We start from the raw sequence: 16,892 nt of genomic DNA, 5'->3' as shown, positions 1-16,892 counted from the left end.
TTACATCCCTTGACAGCATGTATAAGAATAATTCTTTTGTCTTTCAGTGCGAAGAGCTCCCCTCCTGATGCTTTGGACTCTGGCGACAGCTTGCAGCTTGAAGGTGCAGATTCATTTCTTCTGACATTTACCTCATTTTTATCAATAACATTGATTTTCAGGGGCTTTCAATGGTAGAAACAAAGACTGTATAAAACATGGACACAGTGTCAGTGACATCACCCACTGGTTTCTGAGGCGTTGTGAAGCCCACGATTACGACCACCCTGCTAGAAATTTTGACTCCATCTAATTAACAGGCAAAGCAGTGGGCATTAAGCATCCTAGCAAACACCTACAATATGCCCACCTGTCAGTCAGATCAGCCAAGCCCCTAAATTTATGCAAATTCTAGCCTTAATGTCATCAAAACAAGTGAATTATTAAGCTCATCTTGAATACAGATGAATTATTAAAGTAAACCCCCTCAGAGTGCAGGTTTAACCAGTACTGTAGAGACCTAAACCATTTTTTTAACCCAGCTGTTAAAATGTAAAAACACATTTTTTTAATTTGGGGCATAACAGTAATTGGTTCAGGCTGTGAAACTGGTCTAAGGTAGGCATTCAAGGAGGTTCCTTTTTTCTTCTTACACATGACTTAAACTTTTTTAACCCCATCGATTGTGCTTGCACTTAAAGTACATTCTCAGTTGGTCTTTTTTTACTTAACTTATGTCATGTAATGAATTGATTTTGAAATCTTTCGCCATTCTCTATAAATCATTTTGTTGCCTTAGATGTGGGAATGTTAGTTTGCATTCATATATTCTTTGCTTTCCTAGAGTTTGTTGCGTTGTACACCTATGAGTCTCCAGAGCCCGGTGATCTCACATTCAGAGAGGGAGATATGATCCTAGTGAGCAAGAGAGAAGGAGAGTGGTGGAACGGCTCGATAGGGGATCGCTCAGGCGTCTTCCCCAGTAACTACGTCAAACCTAAAGAGACAGATGTAAGACCAACCAACACAAGCTGACACACCTTTATCAGTCCATCACTGCATCACACTGTTGTGGTTTGTGTATGTAGTGATATAAAAGGATTGTAATAATGGTATTGTGTTTTTTTAGACATCAAGCTTATCTGCAAAGAAGAAGCCAGGTGAGCTCAGTCTCATGTCTCTTTTCTCTCTCTTCATCTGACTGTCACTCATATATTTCCTGGTTTTGCATTCTGCTGCTGTTGTAAATTTGTTTTTCTTTTTGTTTTTTGTTTTTTTTTGCAGAGATTGCTCAAGTGATTCGACCCCACTCCTCTACAACCCCTGAACAGCTGAATCTGGAAAATGGTCAGCTCATACTCATCTTGAGCAAGAACGCCTCTGGGTGGTGGCTGGGAGAACTGCAGGTAAGTTTTTGCTAGTGAGTCTGTGAGGAAAACTGGACAGGAGATTATTTAAAAGTGTGCATGTGATGAAGCTCATCTCTACTTTAGATTCTCTGTTAGCAGCCTTATATGACTCTATCCAACAACTATTTTAGTAATCAATTCACTGGCCAGGTATTTACTTTTATAAATAAAATATGAAAAAGGTTGGGACTTGTGTTCACTACAATATCAGAGATCCTAAAGTAGCACTTCAAAAACCCTTGGTTTACTACCATGAAAGACAAATACAGATGGTCAAGTCTTTCTTGAGGATCAAGTAAGCAGCTGTTGATTGATTCTGCTATTCTTATCCTCCGTGCAACAGAACAGATCATAGTTTTGATTGGTCAAAAAATATTTGTATATTTTATATTAACATACCTTTTTACTCCTCAGCTAGCCATGAATATGTTATAATTTCTATATTAATTTAAAGGCATATAGGCTGTATACATACTGTTACATTTCCACTTTCAAAAATTAATGCCAGCTTTCAGATAAAACTTAACTCCTTCTTTATTTAGGAAGAGTTTCAAGAAAATCAGAGTACAATAGGCTGTACAATAAAAAGCTGCGCTATTTCAATGACAGAATTTTTTTACCCATCTAGTGTGGGTGCATAAACATATCTGAAATCTTTTTGTAAATAACAAATTAATAATCTACAAAAGAGTTTTTTTTTTCTCATATCAGGTTTATCAGTCCACTGTGAGTGATATTATTAGAAAGAGAAAGCATTCAGGAACAACAGCAACTCAGCCGTGAATTGAAAGACCACCTAAAATCCCAGAGCGGGGTCAACGATTGCTAAGGCATGTTGGGTGTTAAAGTGATCAACACAGTTGATTCCATTGCTGAACCATTCAAGCATTAATGTAAGCACAAAAACTATGCAGCAAGAGCTTCATGGAATGGGTTTTCCATGGCCGAGCTGCTGATGCAAGCCTCACATCACCAAGTCCATTGCCAAGTGTTGGATGGAGTGCTGTAAAGCACACTAACTGTTTGGTGGAAGAGGGATAATGTTAGGGGGATTTCTTTATAGTCCTTGCACAAAGCAAGGACTATAAAGACATGGTTTGAAGAGTTTGGTGTGGAGGAACTTGACTGGCCCGCACAGAGCTCTGACCTCAACCATCAACACCTTTGGGATGAACTGGAACTGAGATAGGAAGCCAGACCTTCTCATCTAACATCAGTGCCTGACCTCATAAATGCTGTACAGAATAAATGGGCACAAATACCAACAGAAACACTACACAATATTGTGGAAAGTCTCCCAAGAAGAGTGAAAGCTTTTAAAGCTGTTAAAGGAGGACCAATGTCATATTAAAATACATGTATTTAAATACGATGTCATTACAGACCCTGTTGGTTGAATGGTCAGATGACTGAATACTTTTGTCCATATAGTGTATGTTTTTTTTACTGGCTGCTGCTGCAGCTGCAGTGTGAGTCAGACCAAACAAACAGGCTGGGTGTGTTTAGGGACTGTATCAGTTTTGGGACAAAAAACAGTGCTGTATGACAGAGTTAGTATAGTATGGCTCTTTACAGCTGCAGTCTACAGCAGGCTGTGGTATACTGACGCTGGCACTAAGACACTGATTAATGTCCCACATAGACAACAGCTGATTCGAACAATATTAGAATAAGATGCGAAAAGACAGACTGTTTGACATCAAAGTAGTTGTTTATCCTTAAATATCAACTCTGTTCAACTCCTCTCTTTGTGAACAATCAAGCAAAACTCATGTAATAATATTAAGGACAGATGTGATGTTTGCAGAGCAGATCTTTGTGACAGCAGTGTTGATGTTTTGGCTTGAAATGCACTCTTCAGCATGAATATATATATATTTTTATTTATCAACCAGTCATATATAGACCTGGAGCTTATCTGAAACAGACCAGCTTTGATTAGTGCTGTTATTATTTACAATTTTCTTATTTAAAACAGAAATAATGCATACCGATCAGTAATGGTATGGGAGAGAGGTTCTCACTGTTTGGTCACTCATGAGTTTGTGTTTTTTAGTTGACATCCCTGCTGTCTGATGAAAACCTTGACAATCTACCTCTGTTTGTTTGTCTGTTTGTAAATGTTTGTATTTTCTGCGTTTGTAGGCCCGTGGTAAAAAACGTCAGAAAGGCTGGTTTCCTGCTTCTAATGTAAAAATCCTGGGATCTAACAGTGGCAAATCAACACCAGCACCCCAAACAGGTAACACGTGCTCACCTAGGTGAAGAGGTGAAGAATAAAAAGTATGGTACACATAGAAAATAGAAGTGTAAATAGATTAGAGAGCAATAAAAATGATGTCCCTCTTCCTCACAGTCTGTCAGGTGATAGCCATATATGACTACACTGCTGCCAACGGGGACGAGATGAGCTTCTCAAAAGGTCAGCTGATCAACGTTTTGGATAAGAATGACCCTGATTGGTGGAAAGGGGAGATCAATGGTACCACTGGTCTCTTCCCCACCAACTACGTGAAGATGACCACAGCAGACTGTGACCCCAGCCAACAGTGTAAGAAAACCCTTTAGTATAAAAAATCAAAAAGACAAAGTGCATGATTTTAACATGTAGATCCTTTTTTCTTTGTTGCTTCAATCTTCTGTAACTAAAATAGCAACCCTTGTCAACATTCACTCTGTTTTTTTAATTCACTGGTCTCTACCCGTACACTGACTATCTTACTCCTATCCCTGTTTTTCCCCCATCTCCCTGATCTGTGTTTCTCCTTCCTCCTTTTTCCTTCCTCTTGCTTCTGTCTTTTTCTCCTTCTAGGGCGGTAGAAACTCTTCCTCCTCTCCCTCCTGTTCTAGCTCTCCTCCTCCTGACCTCAGAGAGACCCACTTTTACACACGGCTCTGAAGGAGCAAAGTCTTTGGACTCCTTTATTAACTTCTCCCATTGACCTTATCTGTCTCTCTTTGTGTGAGGGAGCCATAAATACTGTTGTTTCCTGTGAATGAATCAGGATTGGAAAGGACTTTCTGACATCTAAATTGTGAAAGCCTCGGTGCCTTATGCAGTTTTGTTTGTTTTGATCATGGTCAAAAAGGTTTAATCCACATAAAATGATCCAGATTAGATAGCCAGCTCTTTTCTCCACAAAGGGTCACATAATCCACTTCTATCCTGGTTTTCAAAGAAAAGTGAATTAGATCAACCTGATCCTGCTACAAACGTTTAAGAATGACTAAATCCAATGCTTTTAAAGTGGACTTCACACTACATAATTCATCCACAGGAGGAGCCAAATCCACAAAAACTAAAAAATCCTTACACTTACCAATATTAAGGCTTTATATTTGATATTGATGCTATTGGGTAAAATATTCTGCGGGTACAAAAACTTTATTTTTACAACCCTGATGCTTGCCACATCTGCTTTGTCACTGACAAAAATCAGCACTGTAGTGCAAAATATGTCAGAAAAAAGTCTTTAAACATCAACAATATAGTAAAACTACCTATTATGGTGTATTGTTTGGCCAGTTTAATAGTTTTGAAATGTTTTTCCCACTGTAATCCAGTCTATAAACCCCCTTTTGCTAAGATCAGGGTGATCCTTATTTTATTAATCAATGCGACTCTAATCCTCCTTAAAAGTCAAATCTTGATATTTTATCCGGATAAAAACCAGGATTAGGTTACCTTATTTTATCCAATAATGTAACATTTTTAAACTTTTAAAGCACTTATTTGACTTTAAAACAGCCAGGCTGAACCAATGAAGCTAAACCGAATCAGAAAATGCATCGAACAGAGTAAGAGTGGGTCTCTCTGTGGCTCGGCCCTCTTTTTCCCCCTTATTATAACACATCATACTCCATCGTTGATTTTCTTATTTTTTTTGACTTTCTTTCTTGGTAGATTTTGCTTAATCTCCTTTTGAGAGGTCAGCTCACACAGAGCCCACCACTTAACTCTGTCATAGATGTGTTTTTATTCAAACAGGATGTGCAAAATTTGGAAGTCACTCCACAAGCCATGTCCTCCAGACAGAAAATGAGTAGCACACTTAACTTGAAAGTCTTTGCAATTTGCAGCAAGATTTATGGATTAAATTCCTGCCCTGAACTTCACTTAAAAATGCGCGGGTCAAAGTGAAAGTCTGAATTGAACCAAGAAGAAAGTTAAGGGAGAGATAAAGTGTCAAATATGATAGACGTTTCAGTTGAGAGCATGTATAAATCGCTACTAAACAGACGTTTGGCTCCTTCCTCTGTGAAAGCTAATCATTTGCCTTTAAACTGTCTGTTTGATCCAAAGTGGAGCAAACAGAAATGTCCAGTCTGTCCTCTACATTTAAAAGCCATAATTGGGTCAGCTGTCATCACAAACCAAAGTCATTTTGACGTGAGATGAAGTGACCATATGGCTCACAGTTTTAAAAGCATGGAGAGACGCAAGCTTTGGCCTCCAGGGGTGATACTGCAAACTGCTACTGCTGCGCCTCGTATCTGACTGAATGCTCTTTTTCTGCCGCTCTGAATGTTCTTGTATTTCTACAAGAAGGTTAATTAATGTTTTTATGCTTTAAAACTTCAGTTACTTTGATATGTTTTCAATACTTCATATTTAAAACAACACAACCTTTTTTTGAATGATCAGTAGAACCTGAAGATCAACTCCAGATCTTTGGTACCAAAATGTTGTCAAATGTGTGTAATGTAGGCAGTGTGCAGGATTTTTCAGCAATTTTTGGTGACTAAAAAGAAGAAATGACTGAATATTGGTTGGAGTCAGTTTTTGCTGCTGTGGTATAGAAACAGGCGTCAGTGATCTTTAATTATTCCTGGTTATTTAGAAATCATTAAAAATATTTTTGAAGATAATGGGCATATTTTCATCAGGTCAGCTAGTAACCAAAACAAATCTATGCAAGTCACTCGTAAAATATGATGATGTCTGTGTAGGTTCTCATTCATCCAGGTCATTGTTATCTTCAGCTGGATCTAAAGGGGCAGCTGGACTTCAACAAAGTCCAGTTGCCCCTTTGGGTCCAGCTTTGGATAAAATACTATGGTCTCTGCACCCACATAGTGAATTAAAGACATCAAGTGAAAGATACTACACACAGTGAAGATTTTATTGTGTTTATTGTGTATCAACATGAAATCAACTTATTCTGGAAGAAGAAAAGCTTAATGAAAGGGTTAAGTTACCCTTATTCATTTCACCACAGACTGATGCAGAAAATTATGGGTGAGCAACATTTAAAAAAAAAACCCGAGTCAGAAGCTCATAACATCACAGGTATGTTGCACTACTGATCAAAAATTAACAATGTATATAAATCTCTATATATATAAACTTAGCACAAAAAGTAAGGAGATTTGTGTTTGGTAAATTATTTCTTTGTTGTAACAATGCTTCTTGATAATAAATCTTATACTGTTAGAAAGCCTGTTTATTACCCTTTTAAATGATGCCACATTTGTAAGGAACATGCATTTGTGGGATGAGCAGCAGAGCTGAGTATGTGGGTTGTGCCCATGAAAAATTTGCACCTGTGAGCATGGGCCCCTCTACATTGGTCAGTAGGGGTGTGCTCCAAGAATTGGCATGCCATGTTTGACTGATCTGGATAGGGCCTGTGCAATAGGCCAGCACTTAGGTGCCGTAGGCTGTCTTCTACAGATTTGCAGTGAAGGTTTGCAGGGCAATATGGCTACGGCTCTCTGCCCAGACAAGTCAAGAACAGACTGCACGCAGCCAATCTCCGGTCTCATAGGGCTCAACCCCATCGAACATTTGTGGGATCAGCTTGGGCGTGCTGCTCATGCCAAAGTCCCTAACACAACCACATTGGCTGACTTGCGACAAATGCTGGTTGAAGAATGGGATGCCATCCCACAGCAGTGTGTGACCAGGCTGGTGACCAGCATGAGGAGGAGGTGCCAGGCTGTTGCGGCTGTGTATGGTTCTTCCACAAGCTCCTGTTTGTTAAATGAATAGCCAATAATTGTCAATATGTCTTGTTTCTTCAAACTTCACCAAACACCACCAAACACCAAACAAGAGTCAATGGGAGAATAAGCTGTTTTGCACTAGGAGAGAAGATTTAGCAAATTTTTCATGGGCGCAACCCAAATACTCAGCTCTGCTGCTCATCCCACAAGTGCATGATCCTTACAAATGTGGCAGCATTTAAAAGGGTAATATCAGGCTTTCCAACGGTATAAGATGTATTGCCAAGAAGCATTGTTAGAACAAAGAAATAATGTACCAAACACAAATTTCCATACTTTTTGTGCTAAGTTTATATAAAGATAGAAGCTGTCTGGAACAAGAAAGTGCTTTTATTTTTGAAGATCTGTCTGATATATTTTCTGATTCTGAAGTAAGATCTATAGATGAGAGTTGATTTGCAAAAATAAAGTGTTTTATTTAAAACAAAAGAAGTCTGATAGTGATTATTGATAATAATGGTTCACATCTAAAGTGATTTGTGTGTGTGTTTATATAATATAATGCATTGGTCAAAATTAGGCGACAGATAAAGATATAAAAAACAAGTATTAGATTATTTCAGTTACTGTATTTAGCAATGCTGAGGGTTACCATAGTTCCAGAAGTAATTTAAACAAAATAAGTGTTTTTTTCTACTCAAAATGTGTCAAAGGATCAAAAGAGTGAAAAAAACTAAGAATCCCTCTTCCTGTTTTGGTACAAACAGATTTGGTTCAGGAGAAGTTTGAGTCTCATACCAGTGACGAGGAGATAACGGCAAGCAGGGAGAGGACACAGAGAGCGTACGATCTGAAGTTTAGCAACAGCAGGCAGAATAATTAACTCTCAAAGACAGAAAAAGGATGACTTTACAGAGCAGATTTAACTTTCTAAATCTTTGGGACGACCCTGACCATGAGGCAGAGGACAGAGAGGGGTCAGTGAGGGAGCCAGAGTCAGCTGGTGTTGAACACTTGCAGTGGGCTAATGGCAGCTGTGTATCTGGTAAGTTTGTGTGTATATGAGTTTATGTTTGTTAATTCAGACTAGACTCTCCTTTTTACCTCTCCTCTGTTCTGCTCTCTCGTCTCTGTCTCAGAGTTGCATGTACTATGCTTGTTTCTGTCCAGTTGTCCAGCAGGAGGCAGTAGATGTCTTTTTTAGCATAAGCTGTTTATTACAACGCTCCATGTTCCTTCTCTCCCGCAGGGTGTGCAGACCTGAACAGCCTGGACTCTCTGAGCCCTCAGGAGAAGAAGAGGCAGGGTTACATCCACGAGCTGTTACAGACAGAGGAGAGATATGTGGAAGACCTGCAGATAGTGCTGGATGTAATGGACATGTGTCATTGTCTAACTTACATGTATCATAAAGCTATCATTTTCTTTTTGTCTTATGTCTCTTATTTGATTCTCATGTGCTGGTTGTGTAGGTTTTCCATAAGCCCATGTCAGAGTCTGGCAGGGTGAAGGATGAAGAGATGGCCATGATCTTTGTCAACTGGAAAGACCTGCTGGCCTGCAATACTAAACTTCTGAAGTAAATATCCTAATAGTAGAGTGCATAAGATCATCTAGAAAGTGCTGTTTTAAAATGTTCTGTTTATTTAAGTTCTGTCTGTTCATATTTGTGCATTTTTTCATGTGTAGAGCTCTACGTGTGCGTAAGAAGATGGGAGGGGAGAACATGCCGGTGCAGATGGTAGGAGACATCCTTTCTGCAGAGTTGTCCCACATGCAGCCCTACATCCGCTTCTGCTCCTGCCAGATCAACGGAGCCTCACTGCTGCAAACTCGCATCGACAACGAGCCAGACTTCAAGAACTTTCTCAAGGTAGGAAGGACAGGAGAGGGTCAGGGAAGAATGTGCTCAAAGAACAACTGTAAAAAACAATCTGTAGAGCTCCCGTGAGCAGTTTTTTGTTGTTTATGAAACAGTCTGAAATGAATAAACAAGCATGGTCCTCAGCAGAAAAACGTTGATTATTTCTATAGAGATTTTTGTACTTGACACCAGATCATGTGATCAACAGCACATCAAAGAAGCTTCATTTCTTTCTCTTTTATTCTGCCTGTCTTACAAAGATTCAGTGGCAAATTGGACTGTCCAAAGACAGCTGGACAAGACTTTTCATCAGAAATTCTTAATTTTACATGTGCAGAGAACAAGATGAGACATACCGCTTTGTCTACTAGGAGACCCAAAAATCAAAAACCGTTCTTCACAGAAGATATGAATTCACCTCAGAATCTTTTTTCTGTTGTTTTAGAAACCAGTGACTTTACAGCAGCTAAAAAAAGCTGGAAACAAGATTTTTTACGTTTTCTGCCTTTTATCCCATCAGAAAATCGCCACAGACTACAGATGTAAAGGCATGCCGCTGTCCAGCTTCCTGCTGAAACCCATGCAGAGAATCACACGCTACCCGCTGCACATCAAAAACGTACGTCACTATGGTTAAACTTAGTCTGTTTGAGCTTCAAATTTTGTGTAATCGAGAAAAAAAGTCAGTTTTACTTGTAAATGTAAGTAATTGTGTGCATTTTGTGTGTTTAGATCCTGGAGTGCACCGTGGAGGGTCATCCTGATCGAGGGCCACTGAAAGAAGCTCTGGAGAGAGCAGAAGAGCTTTGTCAGCAGGTTTGTTTCTGTCAGGAAAAGCCTCATTTGTTAAATTGAATTTCAAGATCCTTTTTGTCTGTGTGAGGAATCGTGTTTATCTTTTGATGTGAACGATGTTAAATCTATTTATATATTTTATAAATGAACGTTTATGGTATGTTTGCATTTTCTTTAATGTATTGTCTGGCCTTTTGTTTGCCATGCTGCCTTCTATCTGGATCTTGAGTCTGTAATAAAGTTTGATTTGATGTTTTTGTACTTATTGTTGTGCTGATCAGGTAAATGAGGGTGTGCGAGAAAAGGAGAACTCAGACAGACTTGAATGGATTCAGAACCACGTACAGTGCGATGGTGCTGCAGAGGTAATGAACTGATTCACTGAGTGGTTTGATTTGGCTTTCTTGCCTTTAAAGTTAGTCAGAAAATTGAAGTGATGAATAAATATCTTTTCAACATTTATCTGTTCAACAGAACATGGTGTTTAACTCCCTGACCAACTGTCTGGGCCCCAGGAAGCTGCTCCACAGTGGAAAAGTGAGTAAAATTGTCTGAGTCAGTGCACCACTCTGCTTGCTCTGCATATTCTGGGGAATTAACATTTTTCATTTACTGAATAAATATTTCAAAGTCCAAGTACTAAGAGCTAAGAAGCAGACAGTGTGGGGAGCACAGGGAGGTGAGACGGGAAAGAGCGGGTTGGATGCAGTGATGTCGCGGTCACATGTCAAAGCTTTGAACCACAGAGTGAAACCTGCACACTGAAGATCAGTGAGCTGGTTCACCTCAAGAGGATCTCTGACAGTGATAACACACCTCCATGAAAAAACAACATTACAGATTCCCATGGTGCCTTATAAAGTCGTATTTTAGAGTTTTGGAATTTTAGGTCATAAAATGCTTAAAAACATCTACATTTTACCTGTAAGTCTTAAATTGTAGATTGCACTTTGACTGAGACTTGCCTAAACACTTTAAATCTAAAAAAAATTAAATCAAATCTACACTGCCTGGTTAGTGTGTAATGATTTTTTGTTCTTTTTTCTGGATTTGCCTGTCCATGTGACAGTTCACGTTATTTACAGCAGCATTTGCCACTGCGTATTAAGCAGGCAAGTCAGAAATGAAATTTAGCTTGAAGATAAGAATAGCAGGGACTGTTGAACAGGGGCAAACAAGGGTTATAAGGTGACTTGCATTTTTAAGTTGGAACTCTGGGTTGCAGAGTCCCACATGACAAAAGCAACAATGCTTACAGTGTAAAATGGTCTTAGTTCTTCTTTGTACAGATCCAAACAAGGTTTTAGAAAGTCTTGTTTTGCAGCAGGCCTGTGTTCTGTAAACATGATTAAGAATGCAATGTCAAATGACGCTAGCCCATACTGTTGAAGACATTCATAGCAGTAAAATTGTGTTTTTAATCTTTGTAAACCATCTGTTTGTTTTCAGATGTACAAAGCAAAGAGCAACAAGGAGCTGTGGGCTTTTCTTTTTAATGACTTTCTGCTTCTGACTCATGCGGCGAAACAGTTCACCTCGTCTGGACCCGATAAACTGTTCAGCAACAAGAACAACACGCAGCTCAAGATGTACAAGCCTGTAAGTTTCAAAGTCTCCTCCTGAGGTAGCAGGACCAAAGAAAGTGTAAAAAATCAGGGGAAATGTTTGCTATGGAAGCTACAAGTTTTAAAATCCTGGTATCAAGATAGAAGTGTTTATTATTAGTTCAGAATAGAGATTTTAATAGGTGATAGACAAAATGAGTTGCAGAAAAATTCAGTGATCTGAAAGATTGACAGGTGTGAGTGTGTGTGGGGGGGTGCATAGTGCATTTAGAAAGTATTCAGACCCCCTTCACAATTTCAATTTTATGTTGCATCCTGGTGCTACAATCATTTCAATTATTTTTTTCTCTCGGTTAAAGCACCTTTGGAAGTAATTCCAGCTTCAGTCCTTTTTAAGTATGACACAGCAAGCATTGCACACATGAATTGGGGGATTTTCTGCCATTTTTTTTTAGCAAATCCTCTAAAGCTCAGTCAGGCTGGATGGGGATTGACAGCCGTTTTTAGATCTCTCCAGAGATGTTCAATAGGATTCAAGTCAGGGCTCTGTCTGGGCCACTCTAGGACATTCACAGAGTTGTCCCTGAGCTGCTCCTGTGTTGTCTTGGCTGTTTCTTAGGGTTATTGTTAGAAGGTAAACCTTTGACCTAGTCTAAGGTCCAGAGTGCTGTGGAACAGGTTTTCACTGATGATATCGCTGTACTTTGCTACATTCAGCTTCCCCTACATCTGACCAATCTCTGCTGCTGAAAAACACCCCCACAGCATGATGCTGCCACCTCCATGCTTTACTGTTAGGATGTTATTGAGCAGGTGATGAACAGTGCTTGGTTCTCTCCATATATAACATTTAGAATTGAGGCCATAAGTTCAATCTTGATTTCATCAAACCAGAGAATCTTGTTTATCACAGTCTGAGTCCTTCAGGTGCTAACTGTAAACTCTGAGTCGGGTTTCATGTGTTTTACACTGAGGAGAGTGTTTCATTTTTGAGCTTTTATGCCTTTATTCAGTCTGACAGTAGGTAGTGTTTGAAATCATGGCGAAAGAAAAGTGTTAGGAGCGACATGCAGGAAAGGAGTCAAAGGTCAAACTCAGATTGCCTGTGGAGGTCTTGCGCCTCCATACATGGGACATGACCTAACCACTAGGCCAGTCAGTTTCCCAGTTACTTGCTTTCATACTTTTACCAGAGAGACATTACAGTCGATAGAGAAGGAAGTCAAGAGGAGGGAGAATTAAAGATGAAATGCAGGAAAGTAGCTGAGGGTCAAGGTGAAACCCCGGTCACTCTCAGGACTTCAGCCTTGGTACATGATCAACTGGCTTGTTAGAACTGGTTTTAATTTTGGGTTTATTATTCCTATGTTTATAGAGTCAGAAACATGGATGAGAGAGTGGGGAGTGACATGCAGGAAAGGAGCCATGAGGCTGGTCATCTTACCATGTTTATTGTTTATTTCTCCTGCAGCCTGTGCTGCTAAATGAAGTTCTGGTGAAACTTCCAGATCCTTCCAGCGATGAGCCCGTCTTTCATATCTCACACATCGACAGAGTCTACATCCTCAGGACTGACAACATAAACGAACGGTAGTGTCACACACAAACACAGACAGATGAGCTATATCAGCTGGCCTTTACAATCAATAGTTTTTTGTGTCTGTGCTTTCAGGACGGCGTGGGTTCAGAAGATCAAGGCAGCATCTGAAGAGTTCATCGAGACAGAAAAGAAGAAAAGGGAAAAAGCTTATCAAGGTTTGTGTTTCAGCGCACTCAGACTCATGAGAGTGAGCGTGATGAGTTTATTAATCCCTCTGCATGTGTCTACAGCTCGATCAGTGAAGGCGAGTGGAATCGGCAGACTCCTTGTTACCATCCTGGAGGCCACTGAGCTCAAGGCAGCAAAACCCAACGGTAAGCATTGACACACTCACACTGCAGGTTGTGCTCTCTGTATGGTGGGCTTATAAAACTCAACATCAACTTCAAACATGTTTTTAAATCCAGCTTTTAAACCCTGCTGCAGGATGAATGCACTGCTGCTTTGACTTAATGAAGCAACGAGCATTTAATGATGTTTTTCTCTTTCTTCATTATTTCATCTATGGACAATTACACTTGTGTCCATTGTTATTTGTATCCTTTCTCCACTCTCAGACTCTTCATGCTTTTTCTACTTGCTCTCTATTTCTGTAGATCTTCTCCTTTCTCTTTTTGCATCCCTCTTTTACATTTCATTTTGTTTTCAGGCAAGCACAAAACTCTGGAAAGTTAACTAAAAGTTAGAGGGTGAACTACATTTATTAATGATAACAATCACATTTTCACTGGGTGCAGATGGCCTAGTGGTTTGAGGCGTGCCCCATATACTTTATCCCTAATCCGGTGGCCCTATATTCATGATCAATTATGTGAGGAATTTATAAGGCAAAATACTTGCATCACAGCCTCAGAAATTGTTGCTTCATCCACGATTTCCTGTCCAAAAAAATGTCCCACCGTGAGGTGCATATGTTAAACAGCTACTCATGAAAATGTAAGGGCAGTTGCGGGAAATTTTCAGGAGTGAAAGAGGCTATCCTCTAGGTTGCTCTTCCATTCGCCTCCCTCTCTTCTGCCCCTCTGCTCACCTGTCTCTGTGTCTCCCTGCAGGGAAAAGTAACCCGTACTGTGAGGTGACCATGGGCGCTCAGATCTTCACATCCAGGACGCTCAATGACACCCTGAACCCCAAGTGGAACTTCAACTGTCAGTTTCACATCAAAGACCTCTATCAGGATGTCCTGTGCATCACCATCTTTGAAAGAGACCAGTTTTCCCCTGATGGTCAGTCCCATATGGTTTATCTTCTCTCTTCTACATGTTTCATCTACTCCGAGTGCTTCTATTGATTAAAACTCATCTAAACCTGCAAAATAAAGGGAGAAAAAAACAAGCTGAGTGATGACATATGTCTGCTAAAATAATGTCCAGTTCTCACTCGGAGCTCTGTGAAAACCCAAATTCAAAGTCCCTCTCTCTGTCTTGTTTCAGTGTTTCTGGGTCGGACAGAGGTTCCCGTGGCAACCATAAAAAAGGAGTTGGAGAACAAGGGACCCGTAACACGTCGTCTTCTCCTGCATGAGGTTCCCACAGGAGAAGTGTGGGTCCGCCTTGACCTGCAGCTCTTTGGCAACAAATAGAAAGAGAGGATGAATTAATAATGGAATCTTAATAGGGATGTTATCCTTCTGCAGAGAAACCAAATAGGAAAAGCTGCTCAAACAAACTCAGATGAGTTATTTACACATGCCTATTACAGCCTTCTATAAACCCCTGGAACTGTGTGTTTCACATGAGGCCTTAATATGTTAAATATTAACCAGCACTAATAATACCTCTTCTGACATCACCCGAGTCTTCCAATAGGGATAAGGGCTTCAGTGACATCATCCAAACCAACCAATAGTGGTTAAATTCATCATCTTTACTGCTTCTTGACCTCATGTAGAAAGAGTTGCATGACTGCTGCAGTACAGTGTGTACTGTACACTGTGAAGTACAGTGTGTGTGTGGTGGAGCTGAATCTGGGTCTTCAGCTGTCATCATGTCTGACCATCACAGAGAGGAAGAACTGCACAAATATTATCTAGAAGAAAGTAATCATCCACCTATCAGAAAAGCAATAAAACTACAAACACAACGTTTTTTAAACTACAGATGTAATGGTTATTTTCAGCTCTGTCGAGTCTCTCAGATCTGGAAACATTTTATAAGTAGTTGGTTTGACATTTAGGCCTTTTTCTAAGTCCAGTCAAGTATGTTTGGATAAACAGCTAAAAAGGAAAAAATTAAAGACCACCACAATATGTTTTTTCAAATTATACTGTTAAAAGGTTTGTGCTCACGTGAAATGGACATTTTTGTCATATTGTAGACAGCATTCCTCCCAATTTTCAAACTTCTTATAAAATATTCTTACTTTGCTTATGAAAATGACAACGGATTGAGAAAACAGAATGAAGCTGTTATTTTGATATACAAATACAAGTTCATGTTCATTTTAAAAGAACACAATTCTAATTTTTTGACTGCAGAAGAGGTCAGAAATCATTGTCTGGACAAATTTAGGTGACCTTTTCAGACCAAAGATTTGCAACAACACTGTCAGGCTTTTTGCAACATCATCAACAGGTGTCTGACGATGTTGACTTCAGTTCAGTGTGTTAAGTTGTAGACAGCTGGTTGCAGGATGGTGCAAACAGATAAATAGGAATTGGACGTCTTGGTTTTTAGGGCTATAAATGGCAAAAAATAATTGTTAAAAGTAGAGTATTTCATGCACTTTGACTAAGACATGTCCTTAATCAATATTGTTTTCTAGCCAACCTTATATGATTTCAACCGTCTTCTTCCACAGAATTGTTGTATAAATATCCTCCATAATTCAAGGAATTTAGTGTTGGATATTTTAGATTTCCTTGGGGAGTCCAGTTTCCTTACATCTGGACTACCAGGCTGCCCACTTAAGAATCACGGCAACCCACCCTTATTTTGACAGGTCTTCCCTGACAAAACAAAAAAACATTATTCTGCTTTTTATTAGTTAAAAAGTTTAGAATCAGCTCAAAACACGTGCAAAAATATGTTATGATGAATATCAACATACAATATCTTGCCAGAATAGATGCATTAAATGTGCCAGAAATCATCAAATTTAAGCTTTTATGACAAAAAAATTATTTTATCCTGTACCATTTGACATTTCATAAACATTAAATCATTTGTCATTCATCATCATTAAATCAGAAAATTCAGCCCTGATCAGGCAGGAAGTCTCTCTCATTTTTGACCATTTACAGTTCAAAAAGTGATATTAATTTTTCTTTGTTTTGGTCTTAAAAAGTCTTAAATTAGATTTTTAAAAGTGTGTAGGAACCCTGTCAAGGCTGTAGAAGTTGCATTGACATGGAGACATTCACAGTGGCATGGAGCAAGGCTGTAGGAGTTAAACAAATCAGTGGAAAATAAATTATTCATGGCAGATATCTTACTCATAACTAGCCTGAGCTAGCAAAGCATTTTTGTCTTTTTAGGTGCTGTGAAATTTTGCTACCATGCTTGGATGCTGCCGGAATCAAACATCCTATCACTACGATAGAGACGCAGGAAAAACAGTTAATAAGCAAAACTGTCCCTCTTGTATTGACAGATTTACTGCACAGCAACTTCAGAGGTCTCTTTAAATTTGAGTGCCTGTGTGAGTTGTTGCTATGGAAACGATGCATCATCTACTTCAGTCACAGCAGCGTGAACTGGCAGGAGTTCAGAATGTTGCAGAGCGGCCCGTTGCAA

The 16,892-nt window shown here is 39.4% G+C and overlaps 1 protein-coding gene across 3 annotated transcripts in view; it reads left to right on the top strand.

Annotated features, from left to right (window-relative positions):
- Positions 1-16,506, top strand: part of itsn2b (intersectin 2b) — a 47,215-nt gene extending 30,709 nt beyond the window's left edge. For all 3 annotated transcript variants that reach the window (XM_041793389.1, XM_041793474.1, XM_041793312.1), the window contains 19 exons: positions 48-103; positions 824-990; positions 1,109-1,139; positions 1,264-1,385; positions 3,534-3,630; positions 3,745-3,939; positions 8,584-8,705; positions 8,807-8,913; positions 9,024-9,207; positions 9,719-9,817; positions 9,931-10,014; positions 10,275-10,358; positions 10,468-10,530; positions 11,443-11,592; positions 13,030-13,148; positions 13,231-13,313; positions 13,389-13,472; positions 14,211-14,384; positions 14,592-16,506. In XM_041793389.1, coding sequence (XP_041649323.1) covers positions 48-103; positions 824-990; positions 1,109-1,139; positions 1,264-1,385; positions 3,534-3,630; positions 3,745-3,939; positions 8,584-8,705; positions 8,807-8,913; positions 9,024-9,207; positions 9,719-9,817; positions 9,931-10,014; positions 10,275-10,358; positions 10,468-10,530; positions 11,443-11,592; positions 13,030-13,148; positions 13,231-13,313; positions 13,389-13,472; positions 14,211-14,384; positions 14,592-14,740 — 2,170 coding nt within the window. In that variant the 3' untranslated portion in view covers positions 14,741-16,506. The remainder of the gene's footprint in view (positions 1-47; positions 104-823; positions 991-1,108; positions 1,140-1,263; positions 1,386-3,533; positions 3,631-3,744; positions 3,940-8,583; positions 8,706-8,806; positions 8,914-9,023; positions 9,208-9,718; positions 9,818-9,930; positions 10,015-10,274; positions 10,359-10,467; positions 10,531-11,442; positions 11,593-13,029; positions 13,149-13,230; positions 13,314-13,388; positions 13,473-14,210; positions 14,385-14,591) is intronic.
- The last annotated feature ends 386 nt before the right edge of the window (positions 16,507-16,892 follow it).

This window comes from Cheilinus undulatus, linkage group 1 (assembly GCF_018320785.1).
Source record: "Cheilinus undulatus linkage group 1, ASM1832078v1, whole genome shotgun sequence".
Lineage (NCBI taxonomy): Eukaryota > Metazoa > Chordata > Actinopteri > Labriformes > Labridae > Cheilinus > Cheilinus undulatus.
The sequence above is the reverse complement of the archived record's forward strand: the minus strand, read 5'-3'. Positions and strand labels throughout refer to the sequence as shown.